The sequence below is a fragment of the Neovison vison genome, chromosome 7 (assembly GCF_020171115.1).
Source record: "Neovison vison isolate M4711 chromosome 7, ASM_NN_V1, whole genome shotgun sequence".
Taxonomy (NCBI): Eukaryota; Metazoa; Chordata; class Mammalia; order Carnivora; family Mustelidae; genus Neogale; species Neogale vison.
Window position 1 is genome coordinate 4,108,528 of NC_058097.1, and position 24,642 is coordinate 4,133,169.

At 53.9% G+C, this 24,642-nt stretch overlaps 1 protein-coding gene across 1 annotated transcript in view; it reads right to left on the minus strand.

The window, feature by feature from the left end:
* The window catches only part of ATP2C2 (ATPase secretory pathway Ca2+ transporting 2), a 59,164-nt gene that overhangs the window by 13,213 nt on the left and 21,309 nt on the right, over positions 1 to 24,642 (minus strand). The window contains exons 4-13 of the mRNA XM_044255629.1: positions 20,096 to 20,185; positions 18,755 to 18,790; positions 18,596 to 18,657; positions 15,255 to 15,363; positions 8,639 to 8,788; positions 8,492 to 8,560; positions 8,062 to 8,137; positions 4,530 to 4,596; positions 522 to 646; positions 333 to 430 (exon numbers count right to left, since the gene is read on the minus strand). Coding sequence (XP_044111564.1) covers positions 333 to 430; positions 522 to 646; positions 4,530 to 4,596; positions 8,062 to 8,137; positions 8,492 to 8,560; positions 8,639 to 8,788; positions 15,255 to 15,363; positions 18,596 to 18,657; positions 18,755 to 18,790; positions 20,096 to 20,185 — 882 coding nt within the window. The remainder of the gene's footprint in view (positions 1 to 332; positions 431 to 521; positions 647 to 4,529; positions 4,597 to 8,061; positions 8,138 to 8,491; positions 8,561 to 8,638; positions 8,789 to 15,254; positions 15,364 to 18,595; positions 18,658 to 18,754; positions 18,791 to 20,095; positions 20,186 to 24,642) is intronic.

A 24,642-nucleotide genomic window follows, 5' to 3' on the forward strand; every position in this document is an offset into this window, starting at 1 on the left:
AAAACGGCACGTTCAGGGAGCTTACAACTGTGCCAGAGCCACGGGGGGAGGCTGGAAAAACCCAAAAGGGGCCATCATGGTTCATTTATCTCAGGCAGTTACGGGCAAATGTTTCTTTGCATCTGCAGTACGTAATGAGCCTATTATTCCCAGACAATGGCCAAAAATAAAGCCGGCTCCCTTAACTCGGTCATAGTCCTTGCTGCTGTTGGTAGCAAGGAAACTGTACAGTAACTCATTTTTGTTTCTTCCTTATTGCTTCTAGAAGGTTCCGTGTACTTTTAGGAAGGAAAAGGTCTGTCTGGCACCGTGCACGGCGGCCCGGGGCTCACCTCAGCATGGAGCCCATCGGATGTCACCAGCTGGGTGACGGTCATCTCATTGGCGGTCAGAGTCCCCGTCTTATCTGAACAGATGACATTGCAGCAACCTAGCACGAGACAACCCCAGGTCAAACACCAGGGCCGAACCGCTACCCCTTCCATCCCATATACAAGATCCCAACCAGCGGAGTTTCTCACCCAGGGTCTCCACGATGGGTAACTTCTTCACGATGACACGCTTCTTGGCCATCCGCAGCACTCCCAGGACCAGCGTAACCGTGACGACGATGGGCAGACCCTCGGGAATGGCAGCCACAGCCAGGCTGGATCAAAAGGCCAGACGGGTCACCTTTAACATAAGCACTGAAGGATGACATGAATCCCAGCTGGGGTCGCCAACAGTTTGACCCAGGGAGGCATGTCCCCAGTGTCCCCAGTGTCAGTGAGGCATGTTTCCAGTGTCCCCCTCTAGTCTCTGTTCCCAATTCCATGATGCACCTGTCTCCTCCGGCATCCATGGCTCTGAGTTCTCCTGTGGCAAAACCCTGCTCCTGGGAACGGGCCTCCCCTGTCAGACATCCACACTTTAGCATAAATTAGCCTCTCAGTTGTTTTGCCCCTTTAAGCACTTGTGCACTTAAATTACTGTCATTTATTTTTTTTATAATAATTTTTTTTATTTTTTATAAACATATATTTTTATCCCCAGGGGTACAGGTCTGTGAATCGCCAGGTTTACACACTTCACAGCACTCACCAAAGCACATACCCTCCCCAATGTCCATAACCCCACCCCCCTTCTCCCAAACCCCCTCCCCCCAGCAACCCTCAGTTTGTTTTGTGAGATTAAGAGTCACTTATGGTTTGTCTCCCTCCCAATCCCATCTTGTTTCATTTATTCTTCTCCTACCCACTTAAATTACTGTCATTTATTAAAGAGAAAGGTCTTTGGATCCTTTGAAAGGAATTTCCAGAATTAGTAAGTGGGAAGTGGAATGTTTTGGTTCAAGAGGTCCTCTGAGTCCCCTGAATTTCACTTTTCACTGGTCTAGTTGTTTGGACACTTCCTGGTAAGGGAGCCAGACAAGGAAATCAAGGCTGAAGGAGGTGGTGACAAAGCTGTGCCTTTGACTATTGTAGCAAAGCTGTTTGGGTGCCTGTTCATTTCATTATTATTCCTCCAATTCTTTCTGTACCGTGAGACCACACCCTCCCATTGCCAGGGCTGACTGGCTCAGAAGAGAACACGTGACCCCAGCTGGACCAGTGAGATTCTCTTTCGGGAATTTGAATTGGGGTAAAGAGGGTGGCTCCCTTCTCGTAGGCAGTGTGTCAACAGATCAGGGGACATTAAGGAGGGGTTCTTTTTGGCTCAAATCTGGCTCCAGAACTTCATGGTAGACTGGTTCCCCAATCCACACCCGCAGGCGTGGATGAGGCAAAGGGCTGGTGGGCTCCCAACAGACTTTGGGCCAGTGGGGGAGGCAGAAGAGGTTTGGGGCCAGACTGGAGAGGTTTGGTGCCTTGGTGCAGAGCCGTGGGGGAGCGTCACCAGCCACACCCACCACGGCTCACCCTCTGCACCAGGACATCCAGCAAAGCCCGGGAGGCACTCAGCAAATATTTGCTGGACAAACAGGCAAGAGTGACTTCAGGCACAGCCCCGGTTCCACGGGTTCAGTTCCAGCCCCCTGCCATAAAACGACCGTCCCAACAAAGCAAGTAAACGAAACTTTTGGTCCCCAGTGCACATAAACGTTATGTTTACACGGTACTGTCCTCTATCAAGTGTGCAAGACCGCCGTGTCTAAAAACCCAACGTGTGTCATTTAACTTAGAAATACTTCATTGCTAAAAAATGCTGACGATCAGCCGGGCTGTCAGTTCACCCTGCCACTGATCACGGGTCACCATAAAAAAATAACAATGAGAAAATTTCAGATAATACGAGAGTTATCAAAATATGACACAGAGATGTGAAATGACCTAATTCTCTTGGGGAAAATGGTCCAGTGGACGTGCTCAACAGAAGTGTACTACAGACCTTGATGTTGTGAAAAATGCAAGATCAGCAAAGCACAAAAACACGAGAAAGGCCTGCGCACATACAGCCGGGGGCTGGAGCCGCGACGGCCCCGTCCGTGCACGGCGAGCGTTCCACGGGCTGGCTTCAGCGTCAGAAAGCCTGGCCGCGTCCCACGTGGCTGTCCTACTTCATCAAAGCTAAGACATGGCGGATGGTCAAGGGCACCATTATCCGTGTACCGCTCAGAAAGTGAAAAATGCTGCCAATTAATTAAGCACATGGTGCTCTCTTATCTCCTCGTTTGTAAGAAGCAGTCCGACCTCAGAGACGTTTAAGTGTGAAAAAAAAAAAAAGCGCGTCTTAGAATCAAAGAAACACGGTATGTGAACGGTGGCCTCTTCTCCGGAAACAATGGAGCATTCAAGGGCAAGTTATATGAACCAAGATTACTGAATTTGGTCAAGGGACTGTGCCCAGTTTCTATGGGGACAGCAAGAAGGCTTCCTAGGTTTTATGGCACAGGCGGACAAGACTAGCTGAGCAAACATTTGCAGAGGGCTGGGACGAGGACCTTCCCCCCATATGGTGTGGGCAGGGCCTTTCTGCATGTACTTGGATGCTTGCATAATAATAAAAAATTAATCCACAAACTAATAAAGATTAGCACGGACCCGGAAAAGCGAGTATACTTTGGATCATCTCAGATGTCACCTGAGGCAGAGGGAATTAGGATAAAGTGTTTAAAAGAACAATTCTCGTGTTATTTCTTTTCAAGAATCTCTTCCTCACTAGCTCTCCAGCTGTTTCTACCTTCTGACCCAGGGAGTTTGAGCAGCTGACGCCACTAAGAATCTTCATCTTTTCAAAGTCACAAGGGAAACAGAGGAAATTTGCTCTGAATGGCCAGCACACCACGGATCTAGTGGGAGAAGTGAGGGGGCGGGGCGTGGAGACCGGGAACCAGGAGGGACCAGCAAATGGCCCTGGGGAGGGCGGGCAGGGATGGACACGGGGGCCTTTTCTGTTATTTACTTGGAAATACTAGATAGTTGTCTTGACTCATAGAAGTTCCCACGGTTTCTAAGATGGGGACGGAATGTGCCCAAGAAGGATGCAAGGTTCTTGAGTCCAAGAACCTTGGGGGAGGTTCTTAGGTGTCACAGCTTCCCGGTGTTCTTGTTCTGGGAGTCGTCCCCCACTCCCTCCCCTCAAGGGCTCAGGCACCTCTGTCCCTCCGCCACCATACCTGCCTCTGAAGGCTAAGTCACCTGAGCACTCCCGTCAGGGGCTCAGCCTTCTTCCCTGGCCCTGCCTCTGCGGGAGCCCCAACTGGGTCACCACTTAGAGCGGCAACAGCACCCCAGGGGGCTTGTCCGGAATGCAGAATGTCAGCGCCCACCCCAGACCCGCCAACGCAGGGCACCGGCGACTGCGGCTGAACAAGCTTTCCCCGGGACCCTTCCGTCCTCAGGCTGATGTCCGGAACGGCTCATCGGCAATGACCCACTCTTCCAGGATGCCTGTCCTGGCCTCGAACCCCACACTCCACTGTGCAGCCAGCTGCCCACGCCCCCTGAGCCCTCTGTGGGCTGCAGCCAGCTAGGGCTCACAGCCCTGTCACCTCCTGTGTCTACGTCAAGAATGGGCAACGCATTTCCAAAAGAATAGTAGTGACGGTCCAGCATGCCGTCTGGAGGGCTCTGATGCGTTATTTAGAATCAGGAGGAAAGGGGCCCTCACCGGCTTGCTGTGTCCCCTAGCGAACTCCACTGTGTGGCTGTGCTCATGGAGCCCGGCCAGTCTTGCCTGGTGTCCCCAGATGCCCACAGCTCAGTTCCACCGCCCGCCATGGTGGCACGCTCCCGGCTGAACCCCCTTCCCGCCTTCTCCCGCAGGCCCCGCCTCGGCTCCGCTCCCGCCGCGTGGAGCACCCTCCGTGGCCACCTTCCCCGGACAGGGCTCCTCCCACCTCCCTCTCACTCTCTGCAGCTGCTTCCTTCGTAGCCTTGACTGTGAGTTGTGATTTGATCAACGTTCACTGGACCCGTTCGCACGTACTTTCCCCGCCAGCCCGCAAACTCTGATTTGGCTCCCGACGAACCCAGGGCCGGGGTCCCGCTCCCCCACCTGCCCACCTTCCCCACCGCCCTGGCGAGAGCAGGTCGGCGCAGCGCCCTTACCTGACCCCGATCGTGAACATGCTGAGGAGCTGCTTGCCCTGCAGCCAGCCGGTGAGCATGATCAAGCCTGGGAAAGAGACAAGAAGTCTGTGTGCGCATGCGTATACATGCACACAGGCACACACGCGCGCACACACGCACGCACACGCGCCTGTGTGTATATCCTCAGACATGCAACCGTGTTTCAAACGCCGTCCCTGAGAAGAGTTCGGGAATGTGTGCCCAGACAACAAGTATCAGACCCACTCTCCTGTTTCTCTTCAAGACTGGCCCCTCCGCCAGAAAGAATGCTTCCGCTTTTTTAGGCAAGGACCAAGCCAGTTCAAGTTCAAGAAGGAAATGATCAGCCATCCATCAGTTAATTCCTCTCGGGATGTTTGCAAATGTTTACAGGTGACTCCCCCACTCTCCCCGGGTGCCCCATGAGTGGGGACGTCCCCCACGCTGTGCGACGTGGCCGATGACAGCTGATCCCAGGATGGGCAGATGGGCCCGGGGGTTACAGGGCTGTGTCCTGCCGTGTTCACCATTAAATAAATCCCCTTTTCCTTTCCTCCCTCATCATTTACCCAGTGGTTCCTAACAGCAGGCACAGTGCCAGGCCCAGGACACGCAGACCCTGCCAGAGAGGGACCCTTGGGTTGGAGAAGGGCCGGGAGTCATGCTGGGACCCAGGAAAACATGCAGGACGTTCCGGCAATGGGGGAAAGTTTCCATATCTGTCAGGTGGGGATAGGGCCCGTGTATTCCCGGAGGAGCTGTTTCAGGATTAAAGAGGCAACCATCCCCTGGAAGGCTCAGCCCTGCTCCCAGCCCACAGCTAACGACTGGGTGGGAGGGGCGGCTCGCGGCTGTCCCTGGGGGTGGGAGGAGGTGGGACGGCGGGCGGGGCACCTGTTGAGCCTCGGAGGACTTGCCTGCGACGAATGGCAGCTTCATGTCGGAGGGAACGGGGAGCCACGGCAGCCTGCGCGCGGGGTGGCAGTGGTGTGTAGGGCATGTGCGTGTTGGGGGGGTGACGGGATCTGATTTGTTAGCTACCTTTATTACATGCAGCAGTTAGCGGCGGTAGGCAGATGAAATCAGCTGGAACCCCAGTGAATCCAGACGTAGAGACTGGAGAGGCAACTCTATCAGAAACAGGGCCGGTGCCAACCCTGCAGCCCCGGACGCTGGGCCCCGCCCCTGCGCACAGGGCCCCTAAGGGCTGGCGCAGCGCATCGCTTCCCGAACTCACACTCCGTGACTTTAATCCACGGGCAGCTGGAGAGTGGCCCTGTGGAGCGTCTTTACAGCACGGAGCCTGGCAAACGTTCCTCTCCCCGGAAAGCTGGTTCTCAAGCACGGACCGGCCCGCCACGTCTTCCCTGCATTTCCCCCGTGGGCCCCACAGGGATCGACGGAACCCCGTTCCAAAACGCCACCCTCCTGGAACAGCTCTTGAAGGATCTATTAAGGGCGTCTGTGGGGGCTCGGTGGAGCGTCTGCCTTCGGCTCGGGTCATGATCCCGGGGTCCTGGGATCGAGCCCCGCATCTGGCTCCCTGCTCAGGGGGGAGCCTGCTTCTCCCTCTCCCTCTGTCCCTCCCTCTGCTCATGTGTACTCTCTCTCAAAGAAACAAATAAAATCTTTTTAAAAAAAAGAAAGAAAAAGAATACTCTTGGCTTGTGGGCTATACAAAATCAGGTGGCAAACTCAGTTTGGTCCAGGAGTCATGGTTTCCAGTCCTCATACTAGAGAGTAAAAGAGGCCTCTGGACGGTGGTCCTCCAGGCTGTCAGGACCACGTGGACTTCTACTCTCCCAAAGATGCCTGGCCAATATGCAGCCCCAAGGATGGCCAGTGAAAGGCAACGCACAGGCCTCTTTCCCCACTTGCGTCCACGACGGCCATCACGGATCTGTCAGTCCTTGCAACCAAGGAGAAGGAAGGCCTCAAAAGGCAGTCACAGCTCAGAGCCCCCCTAGTAGAGATCGGACTTGGCAGGTGAAGATAAAACCCGTCTTCCATTACGGCTCCAGGACAAAACAGGGTGGGAAGGAGGGAAGAAGGCAGGGAGCTACCTCAAAACAGTGAAGCTAGTGATTTAGCCAATTTGGAGCACTTACATCCAAATCTGAAATCTGGAGAGGCGACGAGATGCTGGAATTTTGAGAAGGGGTGCCCGAGGAAGAAAGGGCGAGCAGGTCTGTCCCCAGCACGACAGAATTGAAAGCCCTGACCCCAGACCACCTCCTCTCAACCTCTCTGCTACATTTCCTACCTCTGAGAAGTTGCAAAGGAGTGCAGTCCCCCTCCATGCCTTTGATCACACCCTCTGCCTGGAATGCTTGATTCCCTCTGTTCTCACTTGGCAAACTCCTACATAGCCTGCAAGACCCCATTGAATGTCACATTCCCCTCAGAACCTTCCCAACTCCCCTACTCAAGATCAACTGCTACCCTCGCGTGTCATGTTTGTTCACGTGTCTCTGTCTTACTGGCCTGGGGTCCTTCAGAGAGCAGAAGCTGTATCTGATCCATTTTGGTAGCCCCCGACCGTATCCCAGTGACCAGAGTGTCACACGACACTCAGTCAATGAGTTCATGCATATGGGTGGCCCGAGGCACAACAGAAGTTCTTGTAGGGACGGCTGTTTCTCCCACGAGCTTTCTCTGGCTCCACAGTCTTAGGGAGACTCACTGGTCCCGCCTCTCATCACTGCCTGTGCCACGGGCCACAGTTTGTGGGTTCCTTTATGAACCCATCCACTCAACAAGAGTTGATTGAGAATGAGCCCTGGGCCAGGACCCAGTGGATGCTTAAAGCTGGGAATGAAGACCACAGAATCAAAGCCAGAGCGGGAGATAGGAGGAAGCAGCCGGAGAAGGGGCTGGGGCGGCCGCATGGGGAGACTCAGGCTTGAGACCCACAGTTTGGTCAGCAGCGCCATGTCGGTGCCGCCTGCTGTGCTGCCAAAGGCCAAGGGGCACAAGTCCTGGCGCAGCCTGGTCGGTACCTAGGAATACGGCTGCTGCACTGCGAACCACACCTCCCAGCCTCCTCTGCGGTTACGTAGGCCACGGGACTCCATTCTGGCCAATCAAGAATGGGCAATGGGCCAAGGTGTTGGCCTTAAACGTTTCCCACACCAGCCCCTGCTCGGGCTTTGCCCACCTGCTGGACGAACAAGTAGGGAGAATGGCCAGCCTCTGAGGACCCGGAGGGAGGGAGAGCCATCCTATGGGCAGGGCCCAGGACCCCGAGTTGGTGTTTGGAGGGGACCTACCCAGAAAGCCACTCCATCAGGAACGTGCCCATAGACTGTGGTGTGAACAAAAAATATGCCTCGACCAGGGAAGCCATTACAGTGTCGGGCTGCGGCGGCATGGTTGGCGGGGGCTGAGATAGAAACATCTTGGCCCTATCGTAGTCTCTGGTCCCATCCCTGGGTCCTCACCCACGTCAGCAGCAGGGTGTCTGAGAAACGGTCATGCCCGCTCAGGACGGCTCCCCTCTGTCCCCCGGACCCAGTGCAGATGCTTCACTCACCGATGATGGCAAACGAGAAGAGTGTCAGCTGCTTCCCCAGCTTGTCCATGCTTTTCTGGAGCGGGGTTTTAGGCGTCTGAAAGGATGAGAACCATGGGTTTGTGAGACGGGATCCCAGGAGCGCCCCTTGGCTTCTGCCTGGCGTTCTTAAATCTTGAGTGGGGTGACGAGTCCCCAGGGGGCACACATAAAAAAACTCGCTGATCTCTACACTTGAGGACTGTGCATGTTCCTGTCTGTAAGTTTAATCTTGACAGCAAAATCCTAATAAATGTTGTGCAATAAAAATAAATTTTTAAAGGTGTGAAAGCTATGAACTCACGTTAACCACATCATTCTCGTTCCTAAGGAGGGGGCAGGGCCCGTGTCGTAGCCAAGAGGAATCACAAACCCCAACCTCCCAGAAAACCAAAGCCCCAACGGCCCTTACCTCTTCAGCCTGCATCATCTTGAACACTTCTCCGAACTGGGACCTTTCCCCTGTTCCAATCACGACTCCCTGCGTTCAGGAGAGAGGTGTGTGAGGTCTGAAGCCAGAAGCCCACTGGTGAGGGCGGCCAAAGTCCCTGGGGCTTACCTGCCCCTTCCCGTACTGCACCAGGGTCCCCATGAAGACGATGTTGCTCAGAGTGGTGAGGTCCCCGCCACCGGCCAGCGGGCTGTCTGTCTTACTGCATGGCTCAGCTTCTCCCGTGAAGCTGGACTCGTCTACCAGGAGATCTGTGACCTAGAAGGGGAAAAGATGAAGGATTCTGTCCCTTCACCCTGAGAACGGGTTTTAAAAGCACAGAATGGACCACCCTTACCTTGTAAAACTTCTCAATTGTGAAAAATTTCCTGTGTGTAAAAGATCATGCCCCTGACTGCCTGTAATGAGGTCCAACCACTGCTCCCTACATAGCGGGCAGGCATCTCTAGGCAGAAAACGTCCCTCCGCTAGGACCTGGAGTTGGGTGGTAAAGGACTTTTTACCTGGGTTACCTGCACTGACCTGGCAGGACATTCAAATGAGGTCTCTCCTGAACAAAGTAGATTCCCGGGGACCATCCCTGATACTGAGGGTCATTTCTAAAACCTCGAATGAGGGGGCACTTGAGTCTGATACAGAATTCAGGAACTTCAGGCGTTTGTCTTAGGTGCCTTGAAGAAAGCTTGCGTTTAGGTTTAAATTTGAACGTGATCTTCAGGTTCCGAGAAATCACTGTCGTCTTGCCCACGGATCAGGATGACTGATCTGGCATTGACCGTGTCTAACAGGTGGTCCCGGAGATGCCTCTGGAGACGTTTGGAGCTGCTGGTCCCCAGCTACTTCAGGCACAGATGCTCTTGCCTTTCCCTAACCAGGGTCTTCCAGAGACGCTGGTTCTGACGTCTGGGTTGGAAAGTGAACCAGACAGCCCTCATCCACCGTGGCCATGAAGTCATGGCCCATGAAGTCATGAGGATTTTCTGCCACTAAGAAATACAAATCTCATTTTGGAATGTAACGAAGTTTTTTTTGTCTTTTAAATGTTGCCACAACTTAAAAAAAAAAAAAAAAGACCAAAAAACCAGAAACAAAACCTTGACCAGAAAAGCACAGGACGGCACCTGGCCTCATCATGCCATTATGCAACAGACAGCAAACAAAGCCCACGTTGAAATCAGGGAACCGGGATCAGAACATGGCCTCATAGGCCTCGAGGAACTGAACAAGCATTGAATTGTGTGGCCCCTCTTGAAAAACATGTCTCATACCTTCTGTAACATTAGTTAAGGTTTTCATGTACTGTGCAATGTTAGAAAAAAATCTTAGGCAACGGTTAACTTGGAATATGCCTTTCAAAGCACCTGTGCCTTTCTCTGGACACTCCACGTCCTGCCCTCCCCAGAGACCCCCACATAAGCCATGTGCTTTGAGCCAGGTTATTCGATGACAGCCTAAGGTTATGTTAACACCAGACACCACACATGGGCACAGCGCATGTGCGCGCGCATACACACACATGCACACACACACCCCCCAGCAGAGGAGGAGGGAGGTACTCACAATTCCACAACTCCTCTGATGTGCTAGGCCCTGTGCCAAGCACTTCACAAGGTCTATCTCTTAGTCTCCACACCCTCCACGAAAGATGCTGTTGGTTTCTCCATTCTACACGTGGGGAAACTGAGGCATGGAGTAATCAAGTAACTTGTTCAAGTACTTTGCTCACGGTTCTACAGCTACCTGGGAGCAGAAGCATGAACCAAGGCTCTGGTCCCAGAAACTTCGCTCTTAACCATCTGGCAGAACTGACACAGACCCAGTAGGTATCACTCAAGAGGTGAGTCCCCTGTAGCCAAATTGTGCCAGGTACGAAGGAGGACATATAAGGGGCCTGGGGTAAGCTCTTCCCCTAAGGACCTGGTTATTTCGGCACAGAAGACCAACTCAGAGAAGCCGTCTTCCTACAAACTCACAAGACAGCAGTGAGTTGGCACTATTCAAACAGGGGCTGCTGAGTTCTCTACACTTGCAAATTTTAAAATTTCATGATCACCTTTTACAAAAGCGCCCACCGCCATGGGATCCCAGCCCCAAGGAGGACAAGGGCTATCCACCGCCTGTGAGATGCCCATGTCCCCTCTTAACAGAACCCCCAGTAGGAAGGGTATTGGGGTTGAGGATGGCGACGTGCTTCCCCCACCCACCCACCAATGTCACTTCCCAGTCTTCCTTGCAACTCAGTGTCCCTGACTTCTGGACAACAGGACATAAGGAGAAGTCACCAAGAGTCCTGGGTAGGATCTGTGAAGGTGGCTGAGCTGACAGGCCCTCTTCCCCTTCCAGCTTCCTCCTCCTCCCTCCCTGGGCTTTCATTATAGTGGCTGCAGAAGCCATGTTACAGGTATGGGGGGGCAGGGTGAGGGGGCTGGGAGAAGCCCCACGTTTTGTGCCATGGCGGAGCCGCCGTATTGGCTTTGGACACCCCACTTCCAGTCTCTCATTATGAGAGAGGCGTGCATCCCTGGCCCATTGAAACCTATCTATTTCTCTTACTCTGTTCACTGCAAACACAACTACCAACTGATCTAGAGTTTGTGGTTTTTTATCTCAAGGGCATCAAGGGCAAATCAGAGGACACAATGAAGGAAGAAATGGGAAGACGCAGTCACCCAGCACCACCGGTTGCCGACGCCACAGATAGCAGGCGGCAGAAATCGGCACCACAACCCTGGTGGCAGGGACTGGGTTTCCAGAAAACACTGTCTCATGGGACATGAGGATAATTTGAATAAATTGCATGTACTTGGAAAATCTGGCTTAGGTTTACAGTTGCATGAAGTTTGAAGCACATAGAATTTGTACCTAACTTCGTTTGTTCACCTTGAAGTAATCCTGTAGTCAAAATGGTAATAATGAAAACACTGGGTAGGGAAGCTCTCCACTGACCAAGTCCTGGAGCTGTAATTATTCCAGTCTGATGTTCCCGCCAGGTCTGCTCTGCCGCAGAAGACTGGGGAGTGCGGAACGGGAAGGTGGGGCACTTGGGCTGGGGAGATGGACTGGAGGAGGAGAGTTCCTGGGGAATAGGGGACGTGGAACGGGTCTTGAAGGATGAGCAGACATTTGCTGAGTGAATCAGGCAGGGAAGGAAAAGAAGGCAAGGTGGGGGGCTGTGATGCCTGAACTCGGTAATAACCCGCTCGGTCAAAGCAACTGAGAGGAGGGGGAGGCAAAGAAAAGACCTCTCTCCTCCCAGTACCCCTCCAGCATTAACGGGATAGCAGCCCAGAGTGCTGAGCACAGGCACCAAGGCACCCTCTTTGGGGTACGGATTCTTGGGGTGGGGAGGGGGCGTGTGGTGGCTGCTGTCCCCGGTGCTGAAGCCATGGCGGAGATGGAGAGCTCTTCCTGTCCCTGAGCAGCACTGAATGGAGGGGTGAGTTTGGTCCACGAGAGCAGAGGTTTGGTCCACGAGAGCAGAACAACTCTGGAAGGTGTGGCTGAACTCAGCTACATCAGAGATTGGTTATGAAATTTGGATAGCACCTTATAAGTAATGAGGATCCAGAAAAAGTCTTGATCAGAGAAGAGAGGTGCTGGAGATGATAAAATCGAGTTAGATGTTAGAAGAGGTAGCCAGCTGCACTGGGATGGGGAGCCTGCAGTCCAAGAAACACAGCCCAAGCGAGACAGAGGAAGGCTCTGGATGAGGGCTGGCGGTGGGCATGGGCAGAAGAGCCAGCTGGGAGGGTCAGGAGAACGGCAGTAAGTGTAACCAAGTAGGCACGTGGAAGGAGGCAGAGGTCACGAAGACTCGGAGCCTATTCTGGTCTAGAGAACATCTGTCAACTAAGCATATTTAATCCTGAATATATTTCATTAAGGTCAATTTGGGATTGGCGGGAATCTTATAGCGCAAGGCCTAGTCGACACCCCGACCTTCCGAACCTAAACTTGAGCTTTGACTCTTCCCTGGGTTTATTTGTTCTGTTTTTAAATTCCAACACCTTGCTTTTCCCACCCAGTCACACTGATCTTCATTCTGACCCCCAGAACTGACCTTCCCTCCCTTCCTTCCGGCGTTGCCACTCTGTATGTGGTCACGTGTTCCAGTTGCCTTAGGGAACGGATACAGGGAGGAAACCCTGAGGGAGAGCCAGAGAGCTAAAGGAAGTCAGAACAGCTGATCGCAGCAAGAGAGCGCCCACTGTGGGCAGTGACGGATGTGCGCTCTGCAGCCCAAGGACCCGAGTTCAAATCCTCCTCCCCCCAGACTCGCGGCCGCATGAGCTCAGGTGGGCTGCTCAGTCTCTCCAGGGTTCTGTGTTCTTGTGCTCAAGTCAGAAGAATGAGTGCTGGTCCCTTAAGGTTGTGGGGGATGGAAGGAGGCAGTTTCTACCCAGTGGTGAGCATAGACCTGACTATGTATTTCTATACACACATTAGTTCTCTCCAGAAGAGAGAAAGAGAGAGGCAGGGAGTAAGGGGGAGTGTCTGGACCAAGAAGGAACAAAGCTGGTTGTGTGTGTGTATGTAGCTTCTGGTGACCTCCCAGGCACCAGGTCAGCTGGGGGGGCGACCAGTCAAAGCACAGAACCCACATGATACCAGTGGGCACCCAGAGGAGGCTGGGCGTGAACCCAGCTGAGGGCTCTGGTCCCTTCCTGCTCATACACAGGCAAGACTCCTCCCATCCCCCACACCCAGCCAGCCTCCCACCTTGGAGACAAAGCATTACTTGGAGCCCTGCCAGATCCCATTCAATACCCTTTTCATGCCAGAAGTGGGAGAGAAAGGAGGAGGAGCAGTGTCCCTGCTCTACTGGCTGGACCAGGTCAGCCTACCCCCTAGGCCTTGACCTTTGTTAACCATGGGGAGAGAAAATGTTTGCTGACCCCCACGCACAATGCAAAAAGCGCTAGTATTTGGGTGACTTATTTTACAAACGTTCCGGAACCTGCTGTTTCCTGGACTTAAAAAGCTGTCCTAGGTCTTGGGGTGAAACAGCTGACACGAATATCCCACTGTGAATAAACAAAGCTATTGATTGTTCGGGGCAGTTGCAAAATACCAAAAGGGAACTCTGTGGTGTTTGTGCCTGGCGGTGAGGACGGAAAGCACTCTGTGCTGTGGACAGCGGGCACAAAAGAATTGAACATAAGCCGGGCAGGAAGAAAACTCATTGAAAGAGAAAGTTGCTTGGGGGTTAAAGCTGTTTCGGGCACTGTTGGAGAGCCGGGGAAGGGGTACAGGGGAGCCACCGCTGAGACGCAGTGACCGCTTACATCACACGGGGCACGGGGCCGAGCGTGTTACGGGTTCTTACCTACTCAAGGTGGAACGAACGCCAGCCCCTTTCACAGATAAGGAAACTAAAACCAGAGCGCCCAGTGCTTCCCCAAAGTCACACGCTGGACGGTGCAGCGCAGGGATGTGAAACCCAGGGCGCCCTGATCTCCGACACGCGCCTGTCTCTCCCCTGCGTCAGGCACTGCTCCGGGCCCTCTCGGTCTATGACGTCCTGTAACAGTCATCATGCAGGGCTCATCACCCCCATCTTACAGGCAGGGACACAGGGGCACAGACAGGTTAAGTAACGTGCTCCAGGCCACCCAGCCTGTGAAGGGCAGGCCCTCGGTTCAAACTCGGGCTGATGCCCCGCCCTAGGGCACCAACAACCTTGAGGCACGGACTCTGGGTAGCACCTGTGTCAGGCACATGTCCTCCAGACCAGCTACGCAACCCCCGGAACACACCCCGTAGCCGGGAATCCTTGCATCGGGAGGCAGAGCCCACCGCTCTGTGAACAGATGATGTCAGACTTCCTCGTGGGCGGGGCCTGGCTCCTCTAAGGGGACCCACATGCCCTGGACTGGAGTCAGATGCTTGTGCAGGGGCGTGGGGGGGGGGGTAGCGGACGGTGAGGAATCCGTTCTGCTGATTCTAAGAGCAGGCGGCCCAGCCTGCTGGGGGAATCTGAGAGCCGGGCAGAGGGCGTTCGAAGGGAGTCTCTCTTCGCTCTTCCCCACCCGCCCTCCACGCCATTTTCTTAGCTTGCCAGTGATCCTACAGTTCCTGAAAACACATCCTCCGGAAAGAACAACATCGGGGAGATAGCCTGCGCCTAATCCTTTATCACTGAGAGCTTTAAGCAACTCTTCAGTCTTCTTGGAAGGATTCCTAAAATAGATTACCCCAGCCACAGATCCCTCTGACCTGGACTTAACCTTTCCCCGAGAATCCAGGATTATCTCCGGGACTGTGAGCTGGTCACACCAGGACACCCACAAAGGTCAGGGAAACAGCTTGCCACCGCCCCCGCCCGATGTCCCCAAACCACACAACAGTAAAAGCTTGGGCTACGAGTTATGTCTTCGCCGATACGCTTCCCTGCTCGTCATTCAGCAATCTGACATCAGAGTAGCCGTTTCTAGAAACAACTCTTGCCCCATTCCTCAGCCCCGGCCTGGTTTAATTTGCTACCGCAGCCTGCCTTAAGCCACAGCCTCACGTCACCAAACTCTCTTAGGTTTTTACTGGAAACAGGAATAAATAATTTATGGATGCAATCTGAGGGGCTTTGTGTTTGTAGTGAGCTGGCTTGCCGACTTCATGCCTTCATGTGTGCATGTATGCGTGTGTGTGTGTGTGTGTGTGTGTGTGTGTGAGAGAGAGAGAGAGAGAGAGAGAGAGAGAGCACAGGTCAGGGTTCGGGACCCCTCACCTCAGTGAGACGGATGTCTGCAGGGATCCGGTCTCCGATGGAGAGAGACACAATGTCTCCGGGAACCAGGTCTCGTGCGAGCAGATGCTGGAGCTTTCCTTCTCTTATGCTGTCATTGAAATGGGAAGAAGCAAAAAAGCTGATGACATCCCTTTTGTGCACACTTTTAAGAAACTTGAGCAAAGAATAGAGAATCACACTTTCTCTTTCAGTGCCTTTGTGGTTTTATCATATTTTTAATTACATACCCTAAACGACCTTTGGAAAAGCGTGTCGTTTCTGGGAGACCCTGGGCCTTGTCTGAAAAGTGGGGCTCCTATTCCTGTTTACTCTGCCCGGAAACAAGGCAGAACCACATGGCCTCTAGAAGTTCTGGAGGTGTAGGTCAGCGGCTCGAAAGCTTCCTTAATGGAGCCGGTAGCTAGCAATGCCCCTGTCCTTAGAGAAGACAGCACTCTGGCCACGGAGAGCCATCTTCTGTGCTGAGGGGCACGGAAGAGCAGAGCTAGGGTTGGAGTGGGGAGCACCAAGTACCCGAGAGGCCTGGGACCTCCTTTCCCACCGGGCTATGACCCTTACTCCTGGCATATGCTTCTGTGCACAGGTTCCAATGGCAGTCCCCCCTCCTGGGGCACTGCTGCCCCAGCTGGACTCCTGCCCACTCTGGCCCTCTTCAATTCGTCCCCTACCCAGCGGCCAGAGAGCTCCTAAAATGCAAAAAACCAGGTCACAACTCCCTCCTGCTCCTGCTTTCCATGACCTTGGACTCAAACTTGAAAGCCCTGCTAAGGCCGCTTTGACCGGGACCTCCCTACCCCATTCCTGCTGCTCCCCACCTCGGGTCACCCGCCTTCGAACAAACAGCTTTCCAGTCTCAAGGTCTCTGCCAACCTCGGACAGCGAAGAAGACATTCCCCTCTCCTTTGTTAACAGAATTCACTCGTGCAGACAGCCACCTTTCCCCCAGAGCCATCTGTCCTAGGGAGGGCGTCCTGAGTGACTGAGACCATCAGGGCGATCCCATCCCCTCCTGTGACAGGTGTGGGCCCGGGCACGTTCCATAGTACTGGTTTTTGGGACATGAGTGGACATTTGCTGGGGGCTTGATCATGTGTACACACACACACACACACACACACACACGAGATCTCTTCTTCTGTTGGATCTTTTCACATCCGCCTCTGATGCCCGGAGCTGCACCCGGGTCCAGGGAGCACGGAGGGAAGCAGCCAGAGTCCAGAGCCAACAAGCCACGGGTGGCAGAGTGACGAAATCAGAGAACCCGGTCCTTGGAGCCTGCGCAAACTAACCAGCCATGTGGCCCCCGACCTGAGATCCCTTGCTGGGAGACGACTCAGTTTCTCCGGCCGGAGCGGCTGAGCTGTCCCCGGGGCCGGAGCCCCCCCGGAGCCCCCCAGATTCACCTGCTGGTCCCGCCTCTTCCTCGGGTCTCGATCGAAATGTCAGCTCCTTCCCACACCTGTGGTCAGCGCGGCCCGACCAGCCGCTCTCGGGGGCCGCTCCCACCCTTCCACCGCGTGCCGTTCCCTCTCTGGGAGGTTTTCCTTGGCTCCGGGTTCGGGGGACCATTTTGCCTTCAGTGCCCCGGCCACAGTCCAAGCTCGTCCTCCTTTCCCTTCGTCCTTGGCCTCCCTGGGAGGAGCGTGAGCGCCCCGAAGGCCGAGCCCTCGCCTTCTTGTTCGGCCGCGTAACCCCGACACTGTTTCTTCTGGCACACAGTAGGTGCTCACGAAGACACGCTGAGATCACGGACGATGGGGGGCACCCAGGAGGGGCCCGCGCGGCAGGCGCTCCTTCTGAGAGGCCTCAGACACCGAGGCGGCCGCGGCTCACTTCAGTGCCCTCGCCGCCTGCCGGCCGCCACTGTCCTGAACCCTGAAGTCGTCTTTGAGAAGGGACTCCCGGGGCCATCAATAATGCATACCACTCACTTGAAAGGCCAAGACTTGCTATCTAGACTTAAGATCGGATCATCAATCCACATAAATCATGTACGCTTCCGTTTGTCCGTACGCGGACATCACACACCCCGCGTCTGGATTGCTGACAGCCTCGCTCGCCTCCTTACTGAGACCAGACGTGTTTATGTCCCCGCCGAGCCTTCCAGAATTGCCTCAGCTTGTCCCGCGGTTCCACATCACCCTCTTTTTGTCTGTTAGTCATTATTCTCTGCCTTGTATTACACACACACACACACACATACACACACACATGTGCCCCTTCTTGCGGGCTCCTTAGGAGGTGGGGCTCACCCATTAGATCTTTCTATCCCCCACTGTGGGGCACAGCTGTGCCATTTACATCCAAATATATGTTCTGCCCCGAACATCGCCTTTCAGGAAACAGTTACCATCGGCTTAAACCCTTCCGAAGCCCCTGAGGTCCTGGGGTCGGGAGATACGTTCAGTCGCTGCCTTTGGGGCAACACGTGGCTAAGTGGGAAACACCCGTGACCTCCGACCTCGGCAGAGCTGGGCAGGGAAGGGGGGGCAGACGTGGACCTCTTCTGAAATCCGTCCATGCCTCCAAGGAGAGCCGCATGTGCAGGACCCGGGAAGAACACTGGGAATTACCCGGAGGAGAAGTCGGGCCCTCGGTGTGGGCGGCTTCCCTTCCGCCCTGGCCGCGCACGAGGGCAGCCACGAGCCCCCCATGGGCTACCGACGCTGAGTGAGAAGAACTCACGTCCCCCATCGCCTCAGCCACACCCAAGTCCTCAGGGTCCTGTGTGAGGACTGGTGCCGTACTGGACAGCGGCAATTACAGAACATCCCAGAAAGTTCGAGTGTACAGCACTGTGGTTTGGTCCTTCCTTTCTCCTTTTTAAACAGCTGTGGTAAGGGCTGTGGGGTAACAGGAGGCGCCGTGGAAACGTCCAGGCAGGAAAGAGGCCGGCGGCTGCGGGGCACGTGCCCGGAGGTCACCCTTGCGCCAGCTCGTCCCGCAGCCCCGCGGCCCTGCGTCGCCAGCCCCTCCCATCCCCTCCCGGAGAATCCTACGCAACTTCTGAATGCAGGAAAACTGGGCACGGCTTTGCACAGCATACCACGGGTTTCATGGGCTGCCCTCTTCCAAAGCCATTCCCGCCATCTGTGGCCCCGGCCCAGGCACCCTGATTAGACCCTGAGAGACTCGAGGCCCAGAGAGGCAGAATGACAGGCCCAAGGACACACCGGAATCTCCGGGCAGGGCAGACGCCCGGAAAGACACGGTCCTCCTCCATCATGCTACCAGGGACACAAACTTGGCCAAACTTTTGCCAAATTCACCAGCGCACCGGCTCCGATGAACCAGAAAGTTCCAGGGAATCCCTGACTTACCAGTTACACTCAGGAGGGACAAGCTTGGTCAGCTCCTCCAGGGACTTCTCCGACCTGTACTCCTGGCGGCAGCACAGCGAACACCATAATCAGGGGTGGGCGGTCCGCACCGTCACACCCGGGTTACCCTGACCCAGACCTCGGGAACTAGTTACACACCTGGATGAAGGCGACGGTGACCACAATCAGCACGGCCTAGGGAGCAAGCGGGGAGGGCGGCGTCAGCCCCCAGCTGTTGGGTGAGTGAGTGAGCCTACTCACTCCCCCAACACCCCGCCCTTCCAAATAAATTTCCTTTCTTCTTGCAAACCAAGCCCACAGAAACCTACAAAACAGATGAGCCCCCCACACCCCAAAAAACAAAACAAACCAGAAAAATCATCCCAAATTCTGGCATTCAAAGGTTCACATTTTAGGGTAATTCTAGATTTTTCCGCATAGACATACAACACAGGATCCTATGGTATAGACGTATTCTTTTACAAACTGCCTTTTCACACGCTGTATTGTAAACATCATTCCACCTCAGAAGGTACGGACGTAGCTGCAGCCTTTTAAACAGAGGAGCAAACACCATTGCTTGGAAGGAGGCTGATTGTGTATTTTAAAAGAGCCCATGACAGACACAAGGAAGCAAGAATGACAGTCATCCAAAGGTATTCAGGAAGAGCCAGACAGAAAAGGTCATATAAGATTCTATTATATAAAATAGCCGCAGAGGACAGAGAGACAGAGAGTGGACCCAGGGATGCTGGGGACAGGGAGGGGTGGGGAGGGATGGGGGTGGGGGCTGGTGATGGGGGGGCAGCTTCCTTTGCCGACCATTTTAGCTCTAGCTAGAAGGGAATGTGCTAAACACCACTGGATTGTATCCTTCAAAATGGTTATTTTTTTTAATCATGTGACTTTCACTTCAATTAAGAAAACCTTCTTTTTAAAAGGGCACTCAGGGGATGCCTGGGTGGCGCAGTTGGTTGGACGACTGCCTCCGGCTCAGGGCGTGATCCTGGAGTCCCGGGATCGAGTCCCACATCGGGCTCCCAGCTCCATGGGGAGTCTGCTTCGCTCTCTGACCTTCTCCTCGCTCATGCTCTCTCTCACTGTCTCTCTCTCTCAAATAAAATAAAAAAATAAAATCTTAAAAAAATAAAAAAATAAAAGGGTGCTCAGCCGTTGTGTCTGGGGAACCCCTTACAAAGGACGGCTCTGCGTAGTGCGTGCACAGCGGGGTCATGGAAGAAGGGTTCACTGCAACACTGTTCCCAACAGCAAGGAACTAGGAGCCCCCGTGTATCCACCGACACAGTGATGGCAAAATGACCCAGGACATTTTGGACAGAGAAGGACGAGGATTTCCTTTCCTTTCTTTCTGCTGTATTTCCTGTTTTTTCTCTACAGCCACACTCTTTTTTTCTTGCCTAATAAAATGGGCAAAGACTCTGTAAGCCCCTGGGCAGTGGGGTCTGGGAGCCGGCGCAGCGCCCCCCACCCCGCACTCACCACGGCGATACTGACGGCGTCCTCGTACTCCTTCGTGAGGACGCTCACCAGGGCGGAGGCCAGGAGCAGCAGGATCAAGGGGTTCTTGAACTGCAGAGAGAACACAGGGCAGCGGGGGTGGCTGTGGTGAGGGGAGGTGTTCTCTGCTTTTGGCCCAGGGCTGGGCTTCCAAGCCAGCACGACAGTGAGGTTCTCTTCCACCCGAAATCCCACCCGTGCAGTTTCACGGACACTGGCTTCCTGGGGCACATCCTACGCTGTGCCTGTCCGGACAGCTGCCCTGGCCCTGCTTTGGAGTTCTTGGTCTCACCCTACCAGGTCTCCGTGACACACCAGGTCAGGACGCAGCCCCTCTGGTGGCCTGCCAACTCTGGTCCGGCACGGCCAAGGAGTCCCCTTTGCTACGCCAGCTCTCCAATGCCATGTGTCCCAATCACACCCACGTGCCCCTGGGGGCTCTAGTGAGGCCTGAGAACCAGTATCACAGAAACTTCCTGAAAGGATTTTTACTTTATTGCTTTATGTATCTACTCCCTCAGGTCACAGATCTATTACACAGTAGCACATGCTTCAGACAACTGAAAGGAAACATAATGAAAAACACACAAAAAGGGGCGCCTGGGTGGCTCAGTGGGTTAAGCCGCTGCCTTCGGCTCAGGTCATGATCTCAGGGTCCTGGGATCAAGTCCCGCATCAGGGTCTCTGCTCGGCAGGGAGCCTGCTTCTCTCTCTCTCTCTGCCTGCCTCTCCATCTACTTGTGATTTCTCTCTGTCAAATAAATAAATAAAATCTTTAAAAAAAAAAAAAAAAAGAAAAACACACAAAAAGAGGAAGACAGAGAGTGGACCAAAGATCAGGATCAAAGTAGAAGTTAAAATATCAGTGTGCAAGTCCTGTTTTCATGGTTTCAAATGGGCTGTGCATTTGGCCTTGAGCTTCCCAGCAGCCAAGGTAAGAAGAGGAACGTGATCAGATGTGTGATTCATGTTGCTCACGAGAAAAAGTATGACATGACACTGGTCATGTCAGTGTGGAGGAAGGAGGGACCGAATGCCCCTTACTCCCCACCCCAGCCTTGCTGTGCTTTATCTCCTCCGAACGAGGGACAAGACATTTTGCGGGCAGCTCACCAGCAGCCCTGACTTAGCTGCACCATCTATTCTGAATCCTCAAGACTGAGCAACTTGAAGACATTCCACTGTCTGAGCTACTGTTTTTCTGATTGCATCAAGAACTTGAAATGTGCATCAAAGTTTCAGTGATGGACCTTACTCCATTGGCTACAGGCTTCTCCCTAAGGGTGAAGGCCTCCGTGTATAATTTTGTGGACTCAGTAAAGCGTTCCATGGGCATGAAGTCCCAGATGAGAAAAAGGTCTTAGACTCAAACGGTGTCAGGGACACATCACCCAAAAGCAAAGGGCAGGATTCGTTCTGACTCTGCTTCAAACAAGTCAACTATAAAAAGGAGTCTTTGAGGCACGTGGGGGAAAACGGACGGTGGACCCAGCACTTGAAGTGGCCAGGCCAGTGAAGGGATAATGGTACTAGTGGGATAAGAGTATTGCTGTTACGGTTTAAAAAAAAAAAAAGTTCTCTAAAGATAGAGATACACAGCGAAGGACAGGTGACAAAAGGATTCAGCATCTAGAATTTTTTTTTTTAAGATTTTATTTATTTGACAGAAGAAATCACAAGTAGGCAGAGAGGCAGGGGTGGGGGGGGAGTAGGCTCCCTCCTAAGCAGGGAACTTGATGTGGGGACTCGATCCCAGGACCCTGGGATCATGATCTGAGTTGAAGATAGAGGCTTTAACCCACTGAGCCACCCAGGTGCCCCTAGGATTTGTTTTAAAATGCTGCAGGAAAAAAAAGGGGAGGGACAAAAGTGGGAAATGGACGGGTAATTATTGAAGGCAAATAACGGGTGTGTGAGGGTCATTATATTATTCTAAGATTTTTTAAAAAGGTTTGGCTAGTGAAGCCCCAGTTTCGGTTCTGACGGCACCTGACAGCGCAGGACACGGGTGGGTCTGTGGCAGCTGCAGGGGGAGGGGCTGCACTTGGTGCTGCCTGGCAGAGCTCACGGCCAAAGCCACAAGCACTCTCGGGTAGAGGCGGACACACCCTTTCCTCAGAAGTCCAGGGAGGATGAAGTCCAAGAGCAGAGGAGGGATATGTGAGCTCAGGAAAGCCCAGCAGAGGGGGCATCCCGTTCGGGGCAGCTGTGATAAATGACCACAGCCTGGGGGCCTAAAACAACGTAAGCTGATTCTCTCCAAATGAAGGTGTTGGTAGAGCCAAATTCTCCCTGGAGGTTCTGGGAGAGATCCCTTCCTGCCTCTCCCAGCGTCTGGTGCTGGCCCGCCATCTGTGATGTTCTTGGCTTGGAGACACACCCCTCCGGTCTCTGCCACTGTGCTCACATGGCCTTTTCCTGCCTTGTGGGTGTCTCCATGTGTCTCTCTCTTCTTATCAAGGACATCAGAAACAGGATTTAGGGCGACCCTAATCCAATAGGGCCTCATCTGAACTAAGTCACACCTGCAAAGACCTTATTTCCTTTTTTCTTTTTTTAAAGATTTCATTTATTTGACAGAGAAATGGAGAGAGCAAAAGCAGGAGGATTGGCGGGCAAAGGGAGAGGGAGAAGCAGGCTCCCCAACGAGCAGGGACCCCAACGTGGTGCTTGATCCTAGGACCCCGGGTTCATGACCGGAGCTGAAGGTAGACACTTAACCAACTGAGCCTCCCAAGCACCCCAAGACCTTATTTCCAAATAAGGCGCTATTCAGAGCTCCAGGTAGACATGAGTTTGAGCGGGGCGCTATTCAACCTAGCACAGGAGGAAAAACACCTCTGTCCAGCAGAGCTAAGAGGAAGATTTCATTTCGGCCCTGAGCCCACCACAGACTTGCCATCCTGTTGGACAGAAGTGAGGTGAAAGATGCACAAACAGGGGCTGAAGCCCCAGCATGCACCAGGCACCTGACTTCTCCAGTTCATCTTCTGAAGCTCGGTTACCTTCACGTGACCCCAGCCTCCGCTGCCTCAGGGCCTTTGCACTCCCCCTGCTTCTGCACATCCTTCCTCCAGACCCTCCCACAACTCCCTTCTTCACTTTTTTCAGGTCTCTGCTTGAAGATCAGCCCTTTAGGCACCAGTCAAACGGTTCCCCTGAGCACACAGTCCGAAACAGCTGTCCTGTGATCATTTCCTGTCCTGCACCTGTCCTGACTCGTTTCTCCCCATCACACTGACTGGGTGATGTATTATATAGGCAGCTGTCTGTCTGCCTTCCCATAAGCAAAAAGTTGGTCTGGCTGCAGCTCTCTGCACAGTGCCTAGCTCAAGTCCAGGAACATAAGCATTTATCTAGAATGAATGAGTGAATAAAGCAGCAAGCGCCCAGTTTTAGTTGGGGAAACTCAAGGCTTGGTGGGGTGAGATCTCCTACTCAGGTCACAGAGCAGAGATCAGCACTAGGTCTGTCCTCCCTCAGGTGCAAGTCCTCCTCTCCAGGTCACTTCCACAGTGCCACCTGGATTCTTACCCACCCCTCCCTTCAGGCTACACCCACCCAGGACTCTGGGAACACCAGGTCTATTTCTGGACAACAGGCCCCTCCAGCCATGGGTTCAAGGCTAGCTCAGGGGTGCGCAGTCCTGGCCGGGACCCCTCTGAGTGCTGGGACCCAGTGCTGGTCTCTGGCCAGGCCTGGACCTTGAAGCCCAATTCCAATCCCATAGGCTCAGCCTTCTCCTGAGCTGGACCTGGACATTTCTTCAATGCTGACGTCACCAGTACCCCCTCTATCCCCATCTTCAGACCATCCCAAGCACCTGTCCAGTCGGTGTCATCCAACACAAGTGAGTCACCATGAAATCCAGCAAACAGGTGCCAGACACAACAGGAAGGCCCTGCCACAAGCCACATGGGCTGCTCTGGCCACAGATGGCCAGACCCTTCCTGGCTCAGGGCCCTTCTGAGCCCACACATTCAAGGGAGACAGGCAGAAAGGGGTCTGCTACAGGAACAAGAAAGCCAAGCGACATTTTACTAAGTACATCCCACGTGCCCTGCTCAATGCTACACCTGTACCATTTCTTAGGCTCTTCTTAACCCATTGACACAGGTAGAGTTCAGTATCCCTGCTTGAAAAATGAGCACCCAGGGCTCTCAAAGAAACTCAACTGCCCACGGGTTCATGTAGGCTAGCCGGATCCCACACCTGTGCTCTCAACCACTACGCTTCCGTCAGGGCCAACCAGGAGACATCGCAGGGGGCACAACCGTTATCAAGTCCTTCACATGCGCTAAGCTGTCCGCTTCTCGAGTCAAACTCAGAACGGTGGGTATGTATGAGAACCATCTTCTAGAAAGGGAAAGCCGGGGCCATCTCTGGAAAGGCCCTGGCTGGCGTCTGTGGGAGTGTTAACAGGGCGGAAGGAGGAAGGAGGTTGGCTGTGGAAACAGGAGAGGGTCCTGGAGGAAGGGGCAGCCAGAGCAGGACTGACCGAGGCCCAGCGGACAGGAGGGACACGGTCC